General features: G+C 33.8%; 2 protein-coding genes across 2 annotated transcripts; both read left to right on the top strand.

Annotated features, from left to right (window-relative positions):
• The first annotated feature begins 1,883 nt into the window (after positions 1–1,883).
• LOC100265455 (glutathione S-transferase U10) lies at positions 1,884–2,889 on the top strand. The gene is made up of 2 exons (XM_002270054.5): positions 1,884–2,269; positions 2,397–2,889. The coding sequence occupies exons 1-2, from the start codon at positions 1,949–1,951 to the stop codon at positions 2,760–2,762; spliced, it is 687 nt and encodes a 228-aa protein (XP_002270090.1). The 5' UTR covers positions 1,884–1,948; the 3' UTR covers positions 2,763–2,889.
• A 15,884-nt stretch (positions 2,890–18,773) lies between these two features.
• LOC100263691 (glutathione S-transferase U10) lies at positions 18,774–19,979 on the top strand. The gene is made up of 2 exons (XM_002275302.5): positions 18,774–19,330; positions 19,451–19,979. The coding sequence occupies exons 1-2, from the start codon at positions 18,959–18,961 to the stop codon at positions 19,811–19,813; spliced, it is 735 nt and encodes a 244-aa protein (XP_002275338.3). The 5' UTR covers positions 18,774–18,958; the 3' UTR covers positions 19,814–19,979.
• The last annotated feature ends 2,642 nt before the right edge of the window (positions 19,980–22,621 follow it).

Genomic DNA, 22,621 nt, shown 5'->3' on the forward strand with positions numbered 1-22,621 from the left:
GACTTACCATTATGTTGGTGGGCATGCATACTTCTTTCCTCTTCGTTTGTATTTTTTTGTTTTTTTTTTGGTTTCTTTATTTGCTTATTTTCACTTGTATCAAATATGTAAATAATAATGTCATGGGATGTGCACACAGAAATCCAATTCCATGCAGGACTCAAGTCTTGCGAAAATGAAAAATATATGCTTTCATACCATGCATGAAGTTGAAACTCATGACCTCCCTTGGAATTGTTGACTTCGATTCTATATCTGATAGGATTTGCGCTTAATCCCTCACTGCAACTCCAAAACCAATTGCACACAGCTTTTTTCCACTGATTTTAGCCTCCAACAAAAAAATATCCACTGGAATTTCGTCCGTCATCACCAAAACGAAATTCATGACAAATTTGGGCCAGCTTTTAAAATGTAGAGGAAGTGGGGAGTCAAACTGTGAGCCTTGAAGATTTCAAGGGGCTTAACTACCAACCCACACTAACTTAGTATTCATGAAAATACAATATATATATATAACTAATAAATAAATAAATTTTAATTAATTTATTCTCAAATTTATTAAACTATGTGGTAAGTTTTTAACTAATACTGTCGAATATTAAATGCAAAAGAATTATAAACTTCTTTCAAGTAAAATTATAAATTTTTAAGTATATACATTTAATAAAACATTTTTAATATACCTGTTATTATTTGTTTTATCATTTTTATAGATTTTTTTTTCTTATTTTTATAAATTTTCATCAATTTCTCTATAATTAATATTTTTGTAAAACTTAACTTTTGATATTTTTATAATATTCGATATTTTATTCCTTAATACTCCTATTAGCCATGAATCCACATGAAAATGCCCAAATTAGGACAATGTTATCCCGAAATGATAATATGGTGTACTAAAAACTCTTTAAAAATTATTAAGAGTATCTCAATAAAACAATTGAGATTTCTTGCATTTGATAACAATTAAATTCATTTCACTGGAAGACTTAGTCAAGTCAGTTAGAATGGTTGACCCGAAGGTCGAGAAAGCTATGGAAGTGATTTACATAAGATGAAGCTATTCATACTCCTGCGAATTTAACTTAGCATTTGGATTTCTCCCAGAAAATATATAGGCCTTTTTTTTTTTCTTAATTGTGAACTAGATAGAAGAGATAATACGTCACAATGTTAGAGATGAATTAATCCATACATATGAACTCCTGGCCAGAGGGTACCTAGGATTAGCATCGAGAAATTACTTCCACAATGGTCATGTGGTATAAAAATTTATGTCTCATTACGCTTTCATAGTTTGCAAGATGGCATATCCATAATTGGTTTTTACAGTAACGGGGAGAAGTGGTTGCCCGCTATATAATCCAAGCAATGAGACATTTCTTGGATGAAAAGAAAGAAATTTGGGTATGGTCAACAAGTTGAACCTGCTATATCTTTTATTGATCTATGATGGTGCCATAAACACTACTTAATAACCGAATCGATATTTTAAAAAAAATTAATAGCCCTAAAGGTTGAAGTACGTGCGATTTAATTTATAAAAGTTCATGCAGTGGGTGCATCCCTATTATTTAATTTAATTAAACAACCCTTGCGACTAAGCTATTGTATAAAAATAATTTTTCAAAATGATTCTCCTAACTGCTCCTCCAGTGGACTGTATAATGAACTGTTATATAATTTTTTTTAAACACGCTTAGGATTTTTGTGTCTTCTTCCTCTTTCTTGCTATTCAAGCTAGCCATGGTTTTTCCTATTCAATCAATGTTATCCTGAATATTAAATTATAACAATATTTTTTGTTCTCTAATGTGACTATTGAGTATTGACCCACCTAACACAAAAAACAATGCAAAAAACACTACAGATAAAGCGGCCCCTATAATTATAAAAGCTTCCAAATACAATATGCACCACACCAATTGAGGAAGGAAGAGAATCAATGGAGAAGCAAAGTGAAGTGAAGTTGTTTGGGACATGGTCTAGTGGCTACTGCACCAGAATTAAGTTAGCTCTCAAACTCAAGGGCATACCCTACGAGTACGTAGAAGAAGACCTATCTAACAAGAGCGACTTGCTGATTCACCACAATCCTGTCCACAAGAAGGTGCCCGTACTCGTCCACAATGGGAAAGCCATTGCAGAATCGCTTGTCATCCTTGAATACATTGATGAGCACTGGAACCACACTCCCAAATTGTTGCCGGAGGATCCATATGAGAAAGCCAAAGTTAGATTCTGGGCCAACTTTTATGATCAGAAGGTGGTGTTAATTACTCTTCAACCATGTTATATTTGCGTCATAAGTTAATTTTCCCAGTTTCATACAAGAAAATTTTTAAAGGATTAATTGCATGTGACTAATGGTAGTGAAATTTTCTCGATATCAGTTTAAGCCAAGTATCTACAACATCATGACTTCCAAAGGCAAAGAGCAAGAAAAAGCCATAGAGGACTCCCGTGAGGTGCTTAAGGTGTTTGAAGAAGGCAGAGAGAGAGATTTCCCAGCAAAATCTCCATTCTTGAATGGAGGCCCCTTGGGATTCCTCGATATTGTGGTGGGATCAAGTGCTTGCAATTACAAAGCTATGAATGAGGTAGTTGGTGTGGTTGTCGACCCCAAAAAGAACCCTGCATTTTGCTATTGGATGACTGCGATGAAAGACTGCCCACTGATGAAGGAGACCCTCCCACCTCATGATCGCCTGGTTGCCAAGATGAGATCCAAATTCTCTCTGCAGCCACCTAAAACTTGAATATTGTGGGAAAGATTATCAAGTTTCTACTTTCTACTATGAAATAAAGATATGCCTGAAGTTATATTAAACTATAAATGGACTTGTGTATGTTACCAACTAAATAAAATAATAAAAGTTTGGTAAATGAAATAGATGTTGGTCTATTTTAGAAGTCTATTTTAGGAAGGTTTCACGCTTTTTGAAAAGCCCTATATCTTTTATGTTATATTTGATTCCCAAAAAATTTGTTTTTTTTTTTTTTTTTTGATAGACAAAGAGAAAAAAATAAATTAAAACACACCAAAACAGGGGGCGCTCCCTATGTACACAGGCAGTATACAAAGGAAGCCAAACCCAAGGCAATAAATGAGGGAAAAAACCTAGAAATGACAAAGTTAACCAACACTCCAATCACCCAACAAATTCATAAAAGAGAGATAGTCCAAATCCATAATCTGTTGAGACCACTCAAGAAGAGACCGTAGAAAAAGGTTCATCAAGCTCGTATCTGACATCTCTTCCTTATGGAACATTCTTCGATTTCGCTCTCCCCAAATACACCAAAACAGACAAATAGGCGTCATTCTCCAAACTACACTCCTTTTCTTCCCTAGGCCCTTAATTTTCCATTCAAGAAGCAAATTTCCCACTGAGTCAGGGAACACCCACACCACTCCAAAAGAAGAAAGCAACAAAGTCCAAAGCTCCCTTGTCTTACCACAATGAATTAGAATGTGGTCCGCCGATTCCTCATTCTCTTTACAAAGATTGCATCTATTAACCATAGACCAACCCCTCCTCATTAACATATCAACAGTAGAAATTTTACCCCAAACCGTTTCCCAAGCAAAAAAACGAGTTCTTAAAGGGGCATAAGAACACCAAACCTCCTTTGCTGGAAATAAGGGGTTGTTCTCCACTTTTAAAGACCTATAAAAAGATTTAACACTAAACTTTCATTTCCTCTCAATCTTCCAAACTAAAGAATCTTCCCCTTCTTGAACCTTTACTGCAAAAATGTGATTCAGCAAATGATTCACCTCCTCCAATTCCCAATCTTGAAAGGATCTTCTAAAGTGCACCTCCCAAAAATGTGATCCTTGTCTTCCCCAGAGATCAGACACTACAGCAGAATTATGGGTTGCAATTCTGAACAGAAAAGTGAAGAGATCCTTCAGCTTAGAATCTCCTACCCAAAAGTCCCACCAAAATCTAGTGCTTCTACCATTTCCAATACGAATACTAGTTCTAAGAAAGAACTCCTCCCATCCCTTTCTAATATCTTTCCAAAGGCCCATCCCATAGGACTCCCTCACCTCTCTAGTGGTTCATCCCCCTTCCTCCTTTCCAAATTTACCTACAATGACTTTCCTCCAAAAACTCTCCCTTTCTAAAGGAAATCTCCAAAGCCATTTTCCAAGCAAAGCACGATTGAAGTCCTTCAAATGCCTTAACCCCAACCCTCCATGCCTCTTATCTTTGAAATAACCGCCCATCTTACCAAGTGGATCTTCCTCCTCTCCTCCAAATCTCCCCACAAGAACTCCCTTTGAATTTTCTCCAATCTAAGTCTCACTTTCCTTGGGATTACAAAAAGTGACATAAAATAGATGGGGAGATTTGAGAGAGTGCTCTTGATGAGGGTAAGACGACCTCCCTTAGAAAGATATTGTTTTTTCCACGTAGTCGATTTTCTCTTCAATCTTTCCTCTACCACATCCCAAACTCTACAAGAATTATGAGGGGCTCCAAGAGGTAAGCCTAGATAAGTAGTAAGAAGATTCTCTACTTTACACCCAAAAATTGCAGTAGCTTTGTCCACACCCTCCACTTCCCCAACTGGAATAATTTCACTTTTCTGCAAGTTTATTTTTAGGCCTAATACCACTTCAAAAGAGATAACAACCCACTTCCAAAAAACCAACTGGTCCCTATTATCCTCGCAAAAAAGAAAAGTGTCATCTGCAAACAACAGATGGGAAACCGAAGCCCTTGCTTCACGTCTCCCCATTACCTTGAAGCCTCTAATGAAACCTTTCTCCTCAGCTCTTGATATTAAACAGCTAAAAGCTTCCATGATCAGCACAAACAGGTAAGGTGAGAGTGGGTCTCCCTGCCTCAGGCCTCTAAACGTTGAGAAGAACACTGTGAGAATGCCATTCACTAAAACTGTCATTCTCACAGTTGACATTCAGAAGAAAAAAAAAATCCAGTTTAGCCACTTGGGTCTGAAACCTATTTCCTCCAAGACTGAAAGAAGGAACCTCCAATTAAAGTGATTGTAAGCCTTTTCAATGTCCAATTTTCACACTAAACCTGCACCGGTGCTTCGCTTCCTTGAGTCTATCGCCTCATTAGCTACCAAATCTGCATCCAAAATCTGTCTCCCTTCCACAAACACATTCTGACTGTTCGAAACCAATTTTCCCATCACTCTTTTCAACATATTTGCTAGGACTTTGGCAATAATTTTATAAAGACTCCTCACTAGATTAATGGGTCTAAAATCCTGCACATCACTAACCCTCTCTTTCTTCGGAATAAGCACTAAGAAATTTGCATTGTGGCTACGAAAAACAGCATTCTGCGAATGGAGCTCCTCAAACACCTGCATCACTTTCCCCCCCCCCCCCCCCCCCCCCAATGATAGGCCAACAAAACTTCCAGAACGCCAACGTAAAACCATTCGGCCCTGACGCCTTATCACCCCCCAAATCTAAGAGGGCTTTGGAAACCTCCTCCTCTGAAAATTGCCTCTCCAAAATCTCATTATCCAAGGAGTCAAGAATTTTAAAAAGACCCGACTCCACATCTGGTCTTCTCACCAGAGGTTCCTCAAACAAGGATTTAAAGTAGGACCCAATCCCTTCTTTAAACTCCTCCTCTTTATTCAGCCGAAGACCCCTAACTGTCAAACTACTAATAAAATTTCCCCTTCTCCTTGCATTAGCCATACAGTGAAAGAACTTGGTATTGCTATCTCCCTTCTTCAGCCAAAGAGCCCTTGACTTCTGCCTCCAAGAAACTTCTTCAAGGATGGCACAATGACTAAATTCATTCTGGCTATTTGCTAACTACTCCTATCTTCCTCAGAAAGAGAACCAAGCCTTTCTAAACTATCCCAATAGTTTAACTTCTCCAAGGTTGCATCCTTCCTAACTAACACATTGCCAAGGGTCTCTTTATTCCATATCTTCAAGTCGTATTTCAAAGCTTGAAGCTTCTTCACCAACACAAAACTAGGTTTCCCCCTAAAATTGTAAGACTGACACCATTCTTTAAACTTATCCAAAAAACCTTCCACCCTAAGCCACATGTTTTCAAACCTAAACAGGCTTTTACCTTTTCTCATCCCACCACAGTCTAACAAAATCGGGCTATGGTCAGAAACAGGTCTTGAAGAAGAAATTGCATTGCCCCCGACACACGTTCCTCTCAGTCTCCTAAAAACAGAAAGTAGTCTAACCGAGCCTTTAGGGAGCCTCCTTCCCTTCCACTCCAAGTGAAAGCTCCACCTCCCAATGGTGGATCAACTAATTCAAACTCATCAATAAACCCTGAAAATTCCCTCATCATGGTTGACATCTGCCTGCCATTACTCGTTTCAACTGGGAACCGCACTACGTTGAAATCCCCTGCTATACACCAAGGATCACTCCAAAGTTCCTTAACAGCGGCTAGCTCCTCCCACAACTCCCTCCTCTCCCTTCCTTTAATCGGGCCATATAACCTAGAGAAAACCCAAGCAAAACCCTCCTCACAGTTTCTAAAACGACAGGAAATAGAAAAAGAACCCGCTTCGACCTCCAACCCTTCCAAAACTCTCTTATCCCACATCACTAGCACCCCACATGCTGAACCCCTTGCATCTAAAGACACCCAACCCAAATTCTTACCAATCCCCAAACTCCTGACTATCCTATCAGACATTTCCTTCATTTTTGTCTCCTGAAAACAAACCAAATCTGGCTTGTGTTTTCTCACCATTGACTTAATGACCATTCTTTTATCTGGATAATGTATGCCTCTAACATTCCAAGACATTAATCTAAGCTTCATAAGGGACCACAAAAATTTGCCTTTCCACCTCCCCTTCCTCTGCCTCTCTTCCAGCCAGCCCATCATAGTTAATAATACTGACGAGCTTCTTCAGCTCTCTATCCTTCCTTAACCCCGACAACGTTCCTCTTTTACTCTCATTAGGCTTCCTAATAAAACATCTCCTATTCTCAATCTCCTTATGGATTCTCAAAATATCCTCTTTAAAACCTTCAATCGAGACCCCCACCGACTTACAGAATCCAAGGAATTTCTTATTTACCCAAGGGGATTTGTCATTTTCCCCCTCTCCTACTATAGTTAAATGAAGAGGTGGTGTCTAAACCTCATTACCTCGAGACCTAAGGGTTACCGCCTCATCCCTTCCCTCTTGGCAGCTGATCCCATCAAAACCTGGCAGGGTGAAGGAGCGTCCATCCTTGAGAACCATACAAAGCGACATCTCAGCCTCCAAAGGGTCTTCATACGTTCCCTCAGGTTGCCTTGATTCGAGTACTCCATAAAATCCCCCATCCCCGAAAGAGGAGAAGAAAAACCAAAAGATTCCCTGGACACCCCCCAAAGGCAGACGAGATGGGGAACATACCTGGCTTATAACTCTTTAAAGGCGAAGCGCTACGGCCTTGATACAGGAAGGGCGTCTCCTGCTCTGAGCTCTCCCCAACAAAAATTGGCTTCGGGAGCTCTGTCTTGAACTCCCCAGCCACAAAGGAAGGGAGCCCTAGGAGAGAAGCATGGGCTAACCCCTTTTTAATCCCTTTTAATCTATTGGGCCTAAAAGACACAGCCCATCGCCCCTCCTTTTTAGATAAACCCAAACCCACTTTTTTAAAAGAACACTTGGCTCGATGGAGACTGGGTTTCCGCATGCTAGTAGGCCCTCCCAACAGATCCTTAGACACCGGCTTGGCCCACTTGGAACTTTGCTCACCCTGTCCATCCTCAGGATCCCTTCCACCTCCAAAAAACTACTTTCCACCCCTCTTACCACTTCAGCCGACTCTCTTTTTGTTGCATCAGGAGTCTCTTTCACCAACCTGGCATCTCCTTGTAGAGAAACAAGACCTTCATAATCTATTAGCCTAGCATTTTCCTCGGGAATCTGAAGCCCCCATCTAGTGACTCCATCACCTACGCCTGCAGCAAGATTTCCTTCTCCATAGCGCACTATTTCAACACGCACCATAGTACGTGAATCGCACCCCCCCCCTTCTTCTTGCTTGAAGGAGGTCTTGCTCACTGGTTAAACTCCCCTTTGATTTTTTAGAACATTTGCCACCTAAAGGGTCGAGAACCACACCGAGTCCTCCCACCACAATGGGATAGAGAACGAGGCAAACCCAACTATTACCTCTAATCTTCCAGGCACCTCCTTTCCATTGTTTTTAACAAGGATTCTAGCCTTCTTCCTATAATCGGGCTCTTTTGTCTCCTCATCCACATCTACAAAATCCCCATAAGCATCCCCCACCATTTTAAAGAACTCCATACTCCAGAACTGTAAAGGCAACCTTGGGATTCTCACCCAAGATACATCCCTTCGGAACTCCATCCTAAAGCACCCCACAGTTGGAGCCCACCAGTCTGGTGATAAACGAACACCATTGAGAAAGCGGTTCCCCTCCTCCAATACTTTTTTAGCATCACCCGCTTTGGAAAATTCAAACATAAACAAAGAATCTCTTAAGGCAGCTACGCTCACTTGACCACAGAAGCTCCAGTGGGTGTTTACCCAAATCTCCACCACCCTTAAGTCAAGAGTTGTCTCGTCCTTAATATCCCATCTTCCCACCAAACAACGGTTGAGATCTTTCAGCTTCGAAGTGTAAGCCTCATTTCCAACTTCAACCCAAACTTCCTCACTTCTTCCTTTTGCCTTGTTCTTGGTTGCATCTACATAGCTTAAGTCGAGTCTAACAAGAGAAGGTTCATGTCCTCCACCATAGGTACAAGAGACCTTTGTTCCAAACTTAGAGTCATCACCAATTTTAGCTAACTCCTTCAACTTACGTCTCAAGAAGTCTCAACCCAAAAGGTCAAAACCCTCTGGGATAATAATGAAATATCTCCTATCATCTTCTGAAAGTATAGAAAACACAAGGTAACGTCCAGCTTCATTTTGACGCATTTCTATTATGAACCTCCTACCTCGATCATTCACGTCCTCCTTGAACAGCTTCTTCCCTCTCCATTTGCAGCAAGCTTCCAACAACTTCAGAACCCACACCACCACCCCTTTACTCGCTTTGATCCACCTTCGGAAGCCTTTGACTTTCTCCTCTATCTGCACCTCACCCCTACCCTTTGTCCAATAAATCCTCAACTCGAAGGATTTGGAATCGATGTGGAAAAAGCAAGAGCTTTCCCCCATCCTCATTCAACATCCTATGCAACTCACATTATGAGTTACAATTGATCGAACAAATGACCAAACAAGGATCCCCAATTTCTTCGTCGACAAGATATTGGCAGGGGATTCACAGAGGATCTTATGGAAAAGGGATTTTCCCAATTCCCAAAAAAATTGTGAAAAGACATAAGAAAAAAATATATGTAAATAAATAAATAAAATAAAAATTAGATTTAAAATCTATAAAATATTTTTACATATTATTTTTAATTAATTATATTTATATTAATTCTTCCTATAAAGATTAAATAATTTTAAAATGTTAGTTCTCCAAATTAAATCTTTTTTTCATCTATTTTGTTTAAACATATAAAGTCAAAAATTTTAAATTTTGATCTTCAATTGGAAGTTATTAATGATAAATTTTAATTTACTTTTTATTCAAATCTCTAATGAATTCGGACTGATTTAAGAAATAAATAAGCATCACCACTTTTGGTGATCTTTTGAGAGTTCAAAGGGAACATAAAATTTCAAATACATAGGTAATAATCTTTTTCTTGCAGTGTTCTTTGAATTTGCAGTATATACAAGAGGTAGTCGCTAAGAGTCAAGGAATACTAAGAATCAAGGAATACATCAAAGTTATAATGAAAGCATAATTAAAGATTAATCAAGCAAGTCATGTTCACTCAAAGAATCAACAATCAAGAAAATGAAAGAACATAACTTAATAGCATGTTAAGCGTTTTCATAAAATAAAAGAGTTAGTTTACAAGAAAATGATTGATTAATATATATTGACCCATCTAAACACAAAAATAATTGGAAAATTTGTGTTTTCCGGATTCCATCATATAATAATGGACCTATATTCCACATGATTTGCATAATTGATGCAAAGGTCATAAGATATAAGAGACAAAATTACCCTTAAGTATGACTCGTTTTTTAATAATAAAAAAATTGATTTTTATAAAAATTGAAGTTGTAACTTATTTTTATTTACTTTTTTTAGAAGGGAAAACAAAATAAAAAATAAAACCCTAAAAATGACTCCTTATTTGGAAAAGTATGTTTTTGAAATCGAGCCCAAGTTCGAGGTCAAGTTATCTATTGGGAATGTACCATAAGGTAACACCCCTCTAAACCCTAAATAAAAGTCTTTACTAATTAAATTGAGGTAACTATGACAATTAATTTATAAATCATTTAATACTAAGAATCAAGGAATACATCAAAGTTATATTGAAAGCATAATTAAAGATTAATCAAGCAAGTCATGCTCACTCAAAGAATCAACAATCAAGAAAAGGAAAGAACATAACTTAATAGCATGTTAAGAGTTTTCATAAAACAAAAGAGTTAGCTTACAAGAAATAATCTCATAATATGTACACAACATGCATTTCATTCAAACCAAGAAACAAAGAGATGATGACATAGGAATCAAGCAAAACAAGATAGATCAATCATGAGAATAAAATATATATACTAATAGAAAAAATGAGATAAAAGAAAAGAGAAAGTGTACCTTAATAGCATATAAAGCACTTTCATAAAAATTGGTTTAATTCACAAATAATAATAATGATAATAAATTTAAAATCATAAGCTAAACCAAATAGCATATGTGGCATATCTCAAATCATAAAGTAAAAGTTGACAAGGAATGAATACATGGGAACAAGATATAATGATCATATTTACAAATTCAGAATTAGCTAACTTATGTTCACTTATAAGAATTAATCCAAATAAAATATCAAATCAGTGATTTTAATCTAAAAGAAGATTTAACTAATGTGCATAATATATCTACAATATGAATTAATAATCAAAAGGTTCACAAGTATATTTAAAAGTGATCAAATTATCAAAATATACAAATCATCATTAACAGGATAGAACAGAGGTTTTTACAATATAATTCGTAAATAAATATCTACAAGGGTTATTTCATCAAAAAAAAAAAAAATTTAATAACATCTATAACATGTTTGGATCATAATCCAAAAGGTTATATTAATTAATTATATCATAATTAATACCATATTAAATCACAATGGAGACACTACATAGAACAATCAGTATGTGATTAGAACAAAAGAGTTTTCAAAATAAATCCTAAAAAAAAAAATCTAGAAATAGAGTTTTATCATGAAAAAAAATTGAGTAACCTCCCCTATGTGCCTAGGTTACAATTCAAAACACCAATTTGTTTAACTAGGTGCCATTTAATACTAGTTTTTATAAAATCACAATTGGTCCTTATTAGAGCATTTTTTCATTGCATAAAAAGATTTATTTATTCAACTAACTTATAGATGTAATAAAATTCTATCAAACTTTCTACAACTCATTTAATTGTCTAGTTTACATGAAAAATAAATCCAAGGCATAATCATATATAAAATATATTTAAAGTTAAATAAGCATTCCTTAGCTCCAAAAAAGAACTTGTGCAGTGAGTGCAAAAATGAAAAATCACATATCCTATTTGGAAAATCAGCTGTTAATATTTTATGTGTCTAAAATTAAATTCAAGTAGTCTAGATTAAGAAAAAAATATCAAAAGCAATTACAAAGATTATTTAATAATTTAATTTTGCAGAATAATTCCAAGTGTTTAGAACATAGTGAAAAATAGACTTATAGAAAGATTGATCAAGATCTCATAATTTGATAATAATTTTTGACTCCAACAAAGTTCTATTAACACATTTAGGAAGTTTACAGCATCATACAATCATAAGAAAAAATTTAGGAAGGTTTTAAATAATTTAAATCTAATTTTTCATTCCAAAGGTTCAACAAATCACATAAAGAGACAATAAAATGTTTGCTTGTGAAGAACTTAATTGAATGTAGGGTTCGTCACTTCCCCATTTAATGTCCATGAAAAATATTCATGCTTCTTTAACCTCAAGTGATCATGGATAAGTTCACCAAGGCAAGAAATCACCCCATTGATATGGAGCTATGAATTTATTTCATACATCTCAAAATCAAAATTCATTTGAAAATCAATGGAAAAGTGCAAACTAAATGAAATTGGTAGCATAGCTTTTTTGAAAATAAATTTTCAACCCTAATGACCTAAGATTAATTTTAAAGTGAAATTCAAGAATTGAATTCATTTAAGAAAAGATTGAAAACATTTTTAAAAACATTAAAACACATGAAATTTTAAACATAAACAATCAAGAAAAAAATATAAGTGTGTGAATGTGAATTATAGTGAACTACAAACATCCATTAACTAAAAATATAAAATCAAAGAGACTTGGATTAAAATCAATTCAATCAACCAAAACCAGTTATCATGTGATTATCCAATGACTTGTGTTAGATAAAAAGATAAATTAAAAATAAAATGAACCAATCTAATTCTAAAATCAACAAGCAAACAATTACATTCAAGCAATCCATTGTCAATTAATCCAATATTCATGTGTGGCCTATTCATCCACACCCAACCTAATCATATATATATATATATATATCCAAAATTCATAAAATGATAAGAAATAGATGAAGAAGAGCATATAGACAATAAAATTAAAACTAGGAAATTAACCCACTTACCTCAATTCAAAATGTAAACACCAAACATCATATATTCATTAACACATATGAACAAGACATTAACTATTCCCCAATTCACTTTTAAATTCCAATATAAATATCACTAACACATATTCACATTGCCATTGACTTTTTTATTTTTTATTTCAAGCAAATATCTACTAACATAAATTCACAAATTCACATTGATTTTGTTATTCACGCAAATAAACACTAACACTGTCATTTTCATTTTACATTGACTTTTTTATTCAAATAAGCATCCACTGACTAACATCTCATATGAACCCATTGCATATTCATATTACATTCTCATTTTTTTATTCTCAAATGCCAATCACCACTAACATCTCACCTCAACCGGTCATACATTTTATTCAACTCAAGCACTAATATCTCACATATTCATGGTCGGTTACATTGATGTTCATGATTCCATATATATTGTGTTCTTAAACCTCAAAAGCCACATTGATGTTCCTCTTTGAATTTTTAATTCCACAATTAATAAATCTCCAACTCTCATTGATATTTTTAATTTAGAAAACACAAGCACTAGCATTGGCACTCATTCGTATGAGCACGGCTATACATCCTTCACTTCCTCTCATTTTTCATTCAAATATTCAAACACATTCCATTAAAGACCACCTAAAAATCTCCATGCCGGCACACATATTTCCAGTCCTCATTCATTGATTTTTAAAATTCAAAAACCAAACTCCACTTTGCATTTGCATTATTAATTCAAACAAAATCAAAGATCACTTACCTTTTCTCACGGATGCATCAATTTCGCAACTCCACGAACACGGCTGCCATTATATTCTTACAGTTACAAGCAGCTGCAAGTCATTTCCATGAACGTCCTCTCAATCTTCCTCAAAGTCCTCTCTCAAAGTGGCCGCCAAGAACTCTCCCAAAGTTCTCTCAATTCTCTCCAAAAATTTCTCACAGCCCAAACAAGTTACCCAAAACTCTCTCAAGTCTTCAAAAAATTCTAGAGATCTTCGAAGTTCCCTCCATAGTTTTCCAAAAAATTTCCCAAAAGTTCAAAACTACCCTTCTAAAATTTTTAATTCCCCTTCTTATGTTCTTCTCTACAATCTTTTATTTATTCCCTCTTAATCTTCCTCCAAATATTTAAAATCCTTCTAGAGAATTCTTCATCTCACACTAAAAATATGAAGACCTCTCCCTTTTTCTCAAAAATGCCCCTTCTAGAAAAATCTTATATACAAGAGACCACTCCTTCTAGAATTTCCTTTTAAATGATCTTCAAATTCACATATCCTTTACATGACCTCACATTAAAGAATTTCATGCATCAATGAAAAAAATGCAAATCATACACCATCAAAATTAAAAGCTAACCACTTGCAAAAATAAAATCAAGGTTGATTCTCATGCAATTTAAAATTAAAAATCAATCTCATGCAACTAAAAAAATTCCAAAGATAAAAAAATAGTATGCAATTAGTTCGAGAGTCAATTGCACTCCAATAGTACTCAATAATATTAGTTTGAGACAGAAAACCCAAGTTTATGAATTGGTGTCCATAGTTTAATGAAATATATATTATCAACCTCTGAAACTTATATTTACAATCCTTAAATTACAAATCTTTTTATTATATGATTAATTAACATACTCTAACTCATAAAAGCATATATCGAATTTCACTTAAGAAATTATTGCAATGTCATAGATTTCATGATCACAAGTCTATAAGATCATCTAAGATGACACATTATCTCAATCATATGAGATATCATAGTATCTTTATTGAGAATACATATTGTTATCAATCTCCATCAATAGTATCAATCCAATATATAGGGAATATATAATTACTTTAAGGTCTCACTCATAGGTCAAAGTCTCCTGATAACTTTATCATAAACTTAGGATATGTTTGATAGTGATTTTAAAAAGTATTTCTATCCTTTATAATACTTTAAAGATAAAAAAATTTAAGTGTTAAAAATATTAAAAACACTTTCAAAAATCATTACCAAACGCGCTCTTAATATCCTCTCAAAGATAAATGTTCATACAGTATAGTAGTTTGGTGAATCATGACTATCGGATAGTTAATGTCATGATTTACTACAAGTCTTGTTCAATGTTTAACTATACACACTAATACACTCATTATATGAAATTCATTTTGATGATTAAGACAAATTGCCCCTTCAATTAAGAGATAGTGTATTATAACTTTAGATGAATTGCTTAAATTTATGAATTGATTATAAACTACTCATCAATCTTACAAGAAACTTATGACTTGGATTTTTTGTACAACTCTTAATGCATCGAAATTATGTATAATATAAATAATGTAAATTTGAATACTCAAATCAATATCAATACAAACAATTAATAGATTAGTAGAAGCTCAAGTCCAACTTTATTACATCATAAGGACTTTTTCCCGATAGTCACATGCTAGGGAGAGAGATTGTTGGGCTATGGGTTCTAGCCTATGAGGATGTAATTTTTTTAAAGGCCCATATTTTGGGTGGCTCTTCACGATGCTTTTAAAGTCCAATTTGGACAACAATTAAGGCTATGTTTTGTGAAGCTATAGAACCATATTTGTTAGTAGATCATAAGGAGTAAAAAGGGAAGAGAAAAAGAGAAACAATGATAGAAAACTGGGGCTATTTTCTAAGCATTTTCAAAGTTCAAGGGTATTGATCAAGTGTAACATTGAAGCTTCGTGGGCAACTCCTTTCACTTCAACCATTGTGATTTTGTGATACTCCCTCCACCCTCTTCCCTTTCTTTGTATTTCTAAGATGAGGGTTTGCATAAGTGTATTTCAACCTTTTCCATTATTAAAGAAACTAGTGAGGACTCGTATTCTCATAATGCTCTCTGTGGATTTGACCTCCTCTAGGAGGGTTATTTCACGCTAAATATGGAATGATATATCCTTGGTTTATTATTGCTTTGATTGTGTACGTTGTGATTGTGACTGTGGTGGAACTCAAAGCTATTCAAGACCTGTACCTCATGCACTACAATTGAAGTGTCCCCAAGCTCAGTATGGCATCTCTGACTACTATTAGTGCGTCCCCCAAGGCCACTGGGAGACGTTCCCATCTCACGACAAAATTATTGCCAAGATGAGAGCTAAATTCTCCCTATAGCCTCCTAAAGTTAGAAAATAAACAAAAATATTTAGTTTAATTATCATTATGAAATAAGGACATGTTTGTATTGATGATATTAATGGAATTTTTTATATTGAATAAATGATATAGCATGATTGATTAAATGAATTTTCTTCTTCTTATAAAAAGATTGGAAATAACTTTATAAAAAATAATGAAAATGTAATTTTTTTTTTTACGATTAGGTCGTATTTAGTAAGAATTTTATTTGTTTAAAAGATTTACCATTATGTTGGTACGGATGCATACTTCTTTTATTTTTCTTTTCTTGCTTATTTTCACTTGTATCAAAGCATGTAAATAATAATGTCAAGTGATGCATATTTAGAAATCCAATTACATTCCGCTATAATTTCACACCATGAATTTGTTGCTCATCATTAAGAATCAAAATATTGATGATTGGATTTTACGACAATTTTAAGAAATATCATAAATATTTTATAATAAAAAATATCAATAAAACAAAAATTAATCAAAAAGCTCATAAAAATATTTAAAAAACTGTAAAAATAAAAAATAATAATAATAAAACAAGTAATAATCCACATATTTAAGTTATTTTTTAAAAAGGTTATATGACAAATATTTAACTTTGATAATAATATACAATACCTGAAAACATATTTACTAGTAAAATGATTATTTAATTTATATGTATTTAAAAATAAAAATAAAAAAAAGGATGATATATGTATTTATTTTTATTTTAAAATATTTATAATTTTATTTCTAAATTTATGTTTCTTTTGTACTTAATTATTATAGTAAGTTAGAAACTTCGAAAAAGACTTATTAATAAAATTATCATTTTTGTATTTTGAATAATTAATTTATTTGAATTTAAAATTAAAATGATTAATTTTATGATGTATAATTACGAGGGACAAACGAAACCTGGCAGACCACTTTCACAATTGTTGAGGGGTTAAAATTAAAACCCCAGCGCCATCCGAGTTATGAAAATCAGCGAAATAGTTCTCCTTTCTAGAAATTTAGGCATTTTTTCAATTTTATCGAAAATATTTGCCAATATATTTTATTTTGGGTATTATCCTTATCTTTAGACTTTGACTCTGCATTGAGAAAAACAGTTTTTCGTCATAACAAAAAAAAAAAATTTAAGAAAATATGTTTACCAACTAAAATTATTTTCTCTTTTATGTTCTTAAGAATAGAAAATATCTTTTAATTTTTTTCTTTTATTTGTTTTTTGTTTTTTTAGAATTGTTTTAAAAAATAATTATATAAATATTAGATATAACAATTATTTTTAAAATATATTTAAAAATATTAAAAATAAATTGAAAATATTTTAGGTTTTCAAAACAGATTTTTATTTTACAAAATATCATAAAATAATTTTTAAAAATTATTTTCAAAAACCATCGTAAAACACATAATGAACCTAATATTCAAGGATAGGGGCAGGAGAGTCAAACTATGGCTTGATATTCAAGTCACCTGACCATCAAGATATTTATGAAAATTTTAAAAATGTATATATTATAATAAAAAAATTAAACTAATAAATAAATATATTTCAATTATGTTATTTTCAAATTTATTAAATTATGACTAACATTTTCAAATATTAAATGTAAAAGAATTATAAACTTTGAAACAAAATACTAAATTTTTAAGCATATATATTTGATAAAAGAATTTTATTATTCCTATTATTTTTAAATTTTTTTCTTATATATCTATAAATTTTAATCAATTTCTACATTATCAATATTTTTGTCTAATACTTTTATAAAATTCAATTATTGAAAATTATAATGAGTATCGCAATAAAACAATGAGATTTATTGTGTGAAAATAAAAGAAATTGGAACCTATAGTCAAGAAGCTGAACCTATTATATATTTCATGTCATGAAATAACAAAATCAATTTAATAGTATTTTCACATCCGGTCTCCTAATTGCTGTCAGTGTCAACTTAATTGCAAGTAATTTCTATGATTTCTAAAGAAAATCTATAGGACATTGATGCACCCATCATCTTCTTTCTTGATGCTCAAGACACAATTTTTCCTTCAGTCAATTCAAGATTTTACTGTCCTTTCTCAAATCTTGTCTTGCTTCTTCAAAGGATATTTAAAAGACCAACGCAAATAATACCACAGAGAATTGGGTGGATCAGTTTCATGTTACTAATGAAATATGTATCTTGCATTTGGTAAGAACTAAATTCATATCTCTGGAAGATTTAGTCATTTTGTCGATGGCCAAGTTTCATGCTTACTGAACCGTCTAATTCATTCTTCACTGGGATCTACAGGAACATATAGACAAAATTTGTAAATTAGAATTGTTGACTAGAAGCAATAATACATCACCATGTTAGAGATGAATCCATACACATGAACTCCTGGCCAGACTGTACCTGGGATTAGCATCAAGGCAAGAAATCAATGTTGAAAACAACCAAATTCCAAATGGTCAATGTGGTATAAAAATTTATGTCTCATTACGCAAGAAGGCATATCCATTATCGGTTTCTGCAGCAATGGGCAGAAGCGGTTGCCCACGATATAATCCAAGCAATGGCACATTTTTTGGATGAGAAGAAAGAAATTTGGGAAAATGGTCAACAAGTTGAACCTGATTGATCTATGATAGTGTCATAAACACAACTTAACAACCGAATCAAAGTTTTAAAAGAATTTAATAGCTAGAAGTCGAAGTGCGATTTAATTTATAAAAGTTCATGTAGTGGGTGCATCCCTATAGTTTTATTTAATTAAATAACCCTTGTGACTAAGCTATTGTATAAAAATTATTTTTCTAACTGCTCCTCCTGTGGACTTTATAATGAACTGTTACATAATTTTTTTTAAACACGCTTAGGATTTTTGTGCATCATTCTTCCTCTTTCTTGCTGCTCAAGCTAGCCATGGTTTTTTCCATTCAGTCAATGTTATCGTGAATATTAAATTATAACAATATTTTTTGTTCTCTAATCTGACTATTGACCCACCTAACACAAAAAACAATGCAAAAAACTATATAGGTAAGCCCCTATAAATGCATCCAAATACAAGAAGCACCACAGCAATAGAGGGAGGAAGAGAATCAATGGAGAAGCAAAGTGAAGTGAAGTTGTTTGGGACATGGGCTAGTGTCTACTGCACCAGAATTGAGTTGGCTCTCAAACTCAAGGGCATACCCTACGAGTATGTAGAGGAAGACTTACCTAACAAGAGCGACTTGCTAATTCACCACAATCCTGTGCACAAGAAGGTCCCTGTGCTCGTCCACAACGGGAAAGCCATTGCAGAATCGCTTGTCATCCTTGAATACATTGATGAGCACTGGAACCACACTCCCAAATTGTTGCCAGCGGATCCATATGAGAGAGCCAAAGTTAGATTCTGGGCCAACTTTTATGATCAGAAGGTGGTGTTAATTACTTTGCAACCATGCTATATTTTTGTTATGACTTTTTCCAGTCTCATACATGAAAAATTTTTAAAGGATCAATTGTGACTAATGGTAGTGAAATTTTCTCGATCTCAGTTTGGTCCAAGTATTTACAACATCATGACTTCCAAAGGCAAAGAGCAAGAAAAAGCCATAGAGGACTCCCTTGAGGTGCTTAAGGTGTTTGAAGAAGGCATAGAGAGAGACTTCCCAGCAAAATCTCCATTCTTGAATGGAGGCACCTTGGGATTTCTCGATATTGTAGTGGGATCAAGTTCTTGCAATTTCAAAGCTTTTAATGAGGTATTTGCTGTGGTTTTCGACCCAGAGAAGAACCCTGCATTCTGCTCTTGGGTGACCGCTATGAAAGAATGCCCACTGATGAAGGAGACCCTCCCACCTCATGACCGTCTGGTTGCCAAGATATCCAAATTATTTCTGCAGCCACCTAAAGCTTGAATATTGTGGGAAAGATTATCAAGTTTCTACTTTCTACTATGAAATAAAGATATGTCTGCAGTGGTATTAATGGACTTGTATATGTCCGGTTACTATATAAATGAAATAATAAAAGTTTGATAAATGAAATAGATGCCAAATGTGCTTGGCAAAGTTTCAATTGAAAGTATTTTTAGTAACAGTATCTTTTAACCAACCAACTATTAAGTGTTTCTTAGAAAATATTACAGATAATTAAAAGTATTTTCTAAAAATTTTATCAAATGTTTCATTTTTCTTCAAAAGGGTTTTTTATACAAGAAATGCTTTACATAAGCATTGTTAAATTGACTCATAGTGCTATTTTTGAAACCGTATGTTTCAAAATACTAATAATACTTTGGCTTTTAGGAAGGTTTCATGGCTTATAGTTTGTGAGGAAGTCATATGTTTTATCCTTGATTCCTGAAAAATATTAAAAAGAGAAAAAATATATTAAGAAAAATAACATTCTGAAAATGTAATAAAAAAAAATCAAATATAATTAAAATTTTATATATTTTAAAATGATTTAATTTTTAAATAATAAAATATAAGAATTAAAATAAATTTTAAAAATATATAAAAATTTTGAATTTATTTTTTATTTTTATCCGAATTTTATCTCCTTTGAATGGGGAAGGAGGGAGAGAAAAAGGGAAGAAGTCAGCCGTCCAATAAACCACCAGAAGACCAGAGGATTTCTTGGATGAGAAAAAAGGAAATTGGGGTACGCGGTAGAGAAGAGCAGAGGATTTCTTGGATAAGAAGAAAGGAAATTGGGGTACGCGGTAGAGAAGGCGTAGCATTTTATATTATTTTAAGAAGTTGAATTGTTAAAAGGCCAAAAGAAAGTATTCATATTAACAGAAACAGGAGTGAATCGCTAAAAGGGCAAAGAAATATTCGAACACTTGCCAATGGAGTTCCTATTGGCAAATCTTAGGTTTTATTTAATTTTTTTCCTTTAATAGGGTTAGGAATTCTTTTAGTACCGTTACTTCTCCACATTAAATCTTTTCTTCAGCTATTTTGTTTAAACATATAAAGTCAAATTTTTTAAATTTTGATCTTGAATTGGAAGTTATAAATGACAATTTTAATTTACTTTTTATTCAGATTTCTAATGAATTCAGACTGATTTAAGAAATAAATAAGCATCACCAATTATAGTGATCTTTTGAGAGTTGAAAGTGAACATAAAATTTCAAATACATAACAATCTTTTTCTTGCAGTGTTCCCAGCATTTGCAGTGTTTACAAGAGGCAGTCGTTAGGGGAGAAGAGGGTGCATGGACACATGCCAAATCATGTGATTTCTTAAAAAAGCCGAGGTTATTTGTTGCTGATTCCACCAGCACTAGGATAATGACAAGGCTGCTAAGCATTTTTCCAATTCAAATTTTTTCTATAAGAGAAACTGCGTCTCTCTCTCAAATCTTATCGTTGAATGTGAAGATTGGCCAATCTAAGCTCAAAAACAACTTGAAAAATAGCAGAGACAAACCCCTGTACGTAGAGGCTTCCAAGAGCCGTATATAACATATATGATACATGACACCAGTTGTCTGAGAATGAATGGAGTAGCCAAGTGAGGTGAAGTTATTGGGGACGTGGGCAGTGGGCTAGTCCCTTAAACTCAAAGTTCAAACCCTATGAGCATGTAGATGAGGATCTATCTAACAAGAGCCAGTTGCCGATCCACTACAATCCTGTCCCCAAAAAAGGTGCCTGCACTCACCCACAACGGTCGGTCATTCTTGAATACATAGACCGGTACTGGAACAACACTCCAAAATTGCTGCCATAGGATCTAAATTCGAGAAAGCCAAAGTTCGTTTCTGGGCAAGCTTCTTTTATCAGAAGGTGGTATTACTGATTTCATCGCTATGTTCATGTCGCATCTGTATTCTTTCCGATTTCCAGTTGTACCACACAATTGAAATCATTGACTAAAGCTAAATTTTTCTTCAAACCAGTTCAGTCAAATTAGAATCCTAACTATGGTTTCCAAGGGCAAAGAGGAGAAAACCATAAAGGATTTGCCCCGGACAGCCAAGGTATTGAGAAAGATTGGCCAAGGAAAACTCCATAAATGGAGAGAAACTGGGATTGCTGGATATCGTTGGTTCAAGTGCTTGCAATAACAAAGTTTTTTTAACGAGACAGTTGCTGCGGCTGCTTTTGACCCAAAAAAGAACCCTGCATTTTTGTCATGGGCGAATACCATGAGACACTTTGATGGATACACTCCCGCCCCATGACAAGCTTGTTGCCTAGCGTTTGAACATTATGGGAAATATCAAGTAAATTATTATGAAGTGATTGTAGTAACATATTAATGGACCTTAATGCATGGCCTATCATGAATTAAGTTTTAATTAGCTAAACAGCAGTTGGATTGTTTTGCAAAGATCGGTATGTAACTTGAATGCCTGCCCTTCAAATCTATCCTAAGTTGACAGCATAAAATGACTAGCACATATAACCCACAGAAAGTCAATAGCAAAACAAGATAAATGCAATCAACCTGAATCACCTGCATTGTTTATCAATTGCCAAAAATTCAGCCCTAACACAGGTGATATCAATTATAGCAAGAAAACACAGGATATAAGTTACATCAACAAAATAGGCACGGTAACAAAGATGAACATGTCAGGCATTCCATACCCCAAAACTACATATAATACTTAAAGATACCTCCACTTATTTTCATGCCTTGAGAAGGGTGTACATATACATCCAATTCACCAAAGAGCCGTCCACCATATTGAGAATTTGGAATAT

This window comes from Vitis vinifera, chromosome 1 (assembly GCF_030704535.1).
Source record: "Vitis vinifera cultivar Pinot Noir 40024 chromosome 1, ASM3070453v1".
Taxonomy (NCBI): Eukaryota; Viridiplantae; Streptophyta; class Magnoliopsida; order Vitales; family Vitaceae; genus Vitis; species Vitis vinifera.

Excerpts from the sequence above, each read along its gene's own strand:
- LOC100265455 (XM_002270054.5), top strand. The coding sequence starts at position 1,949 with ATGGAGAAGCAAAGTGAAGTGAAGTTGTTTGGGACATGGTCTAGTGGC. Across the intron at positions 2,270-2,396 it reads CCAACTTTTATGATCAGAAG|TTTAAGCCAAGTATCTACAA; the intron begins GTGGTGTTAATT and ends TCTCGATATCAG.
- LOC100263691 (XM_002275302.5), top strand. The coding sequence starts at position 18,959 with ATGCATCCAAATACAAGAAGCACCACAGCAATAGAGGGAGGAAGAGAA. Across the intron at positions 19,331-19,450 it reads CCAACTTTTATGATCAGAAG|TTTGGTCCAAGTATTTACAA; the intron begins GTGGTGTTAATT and ends TCTCGATCTCAG.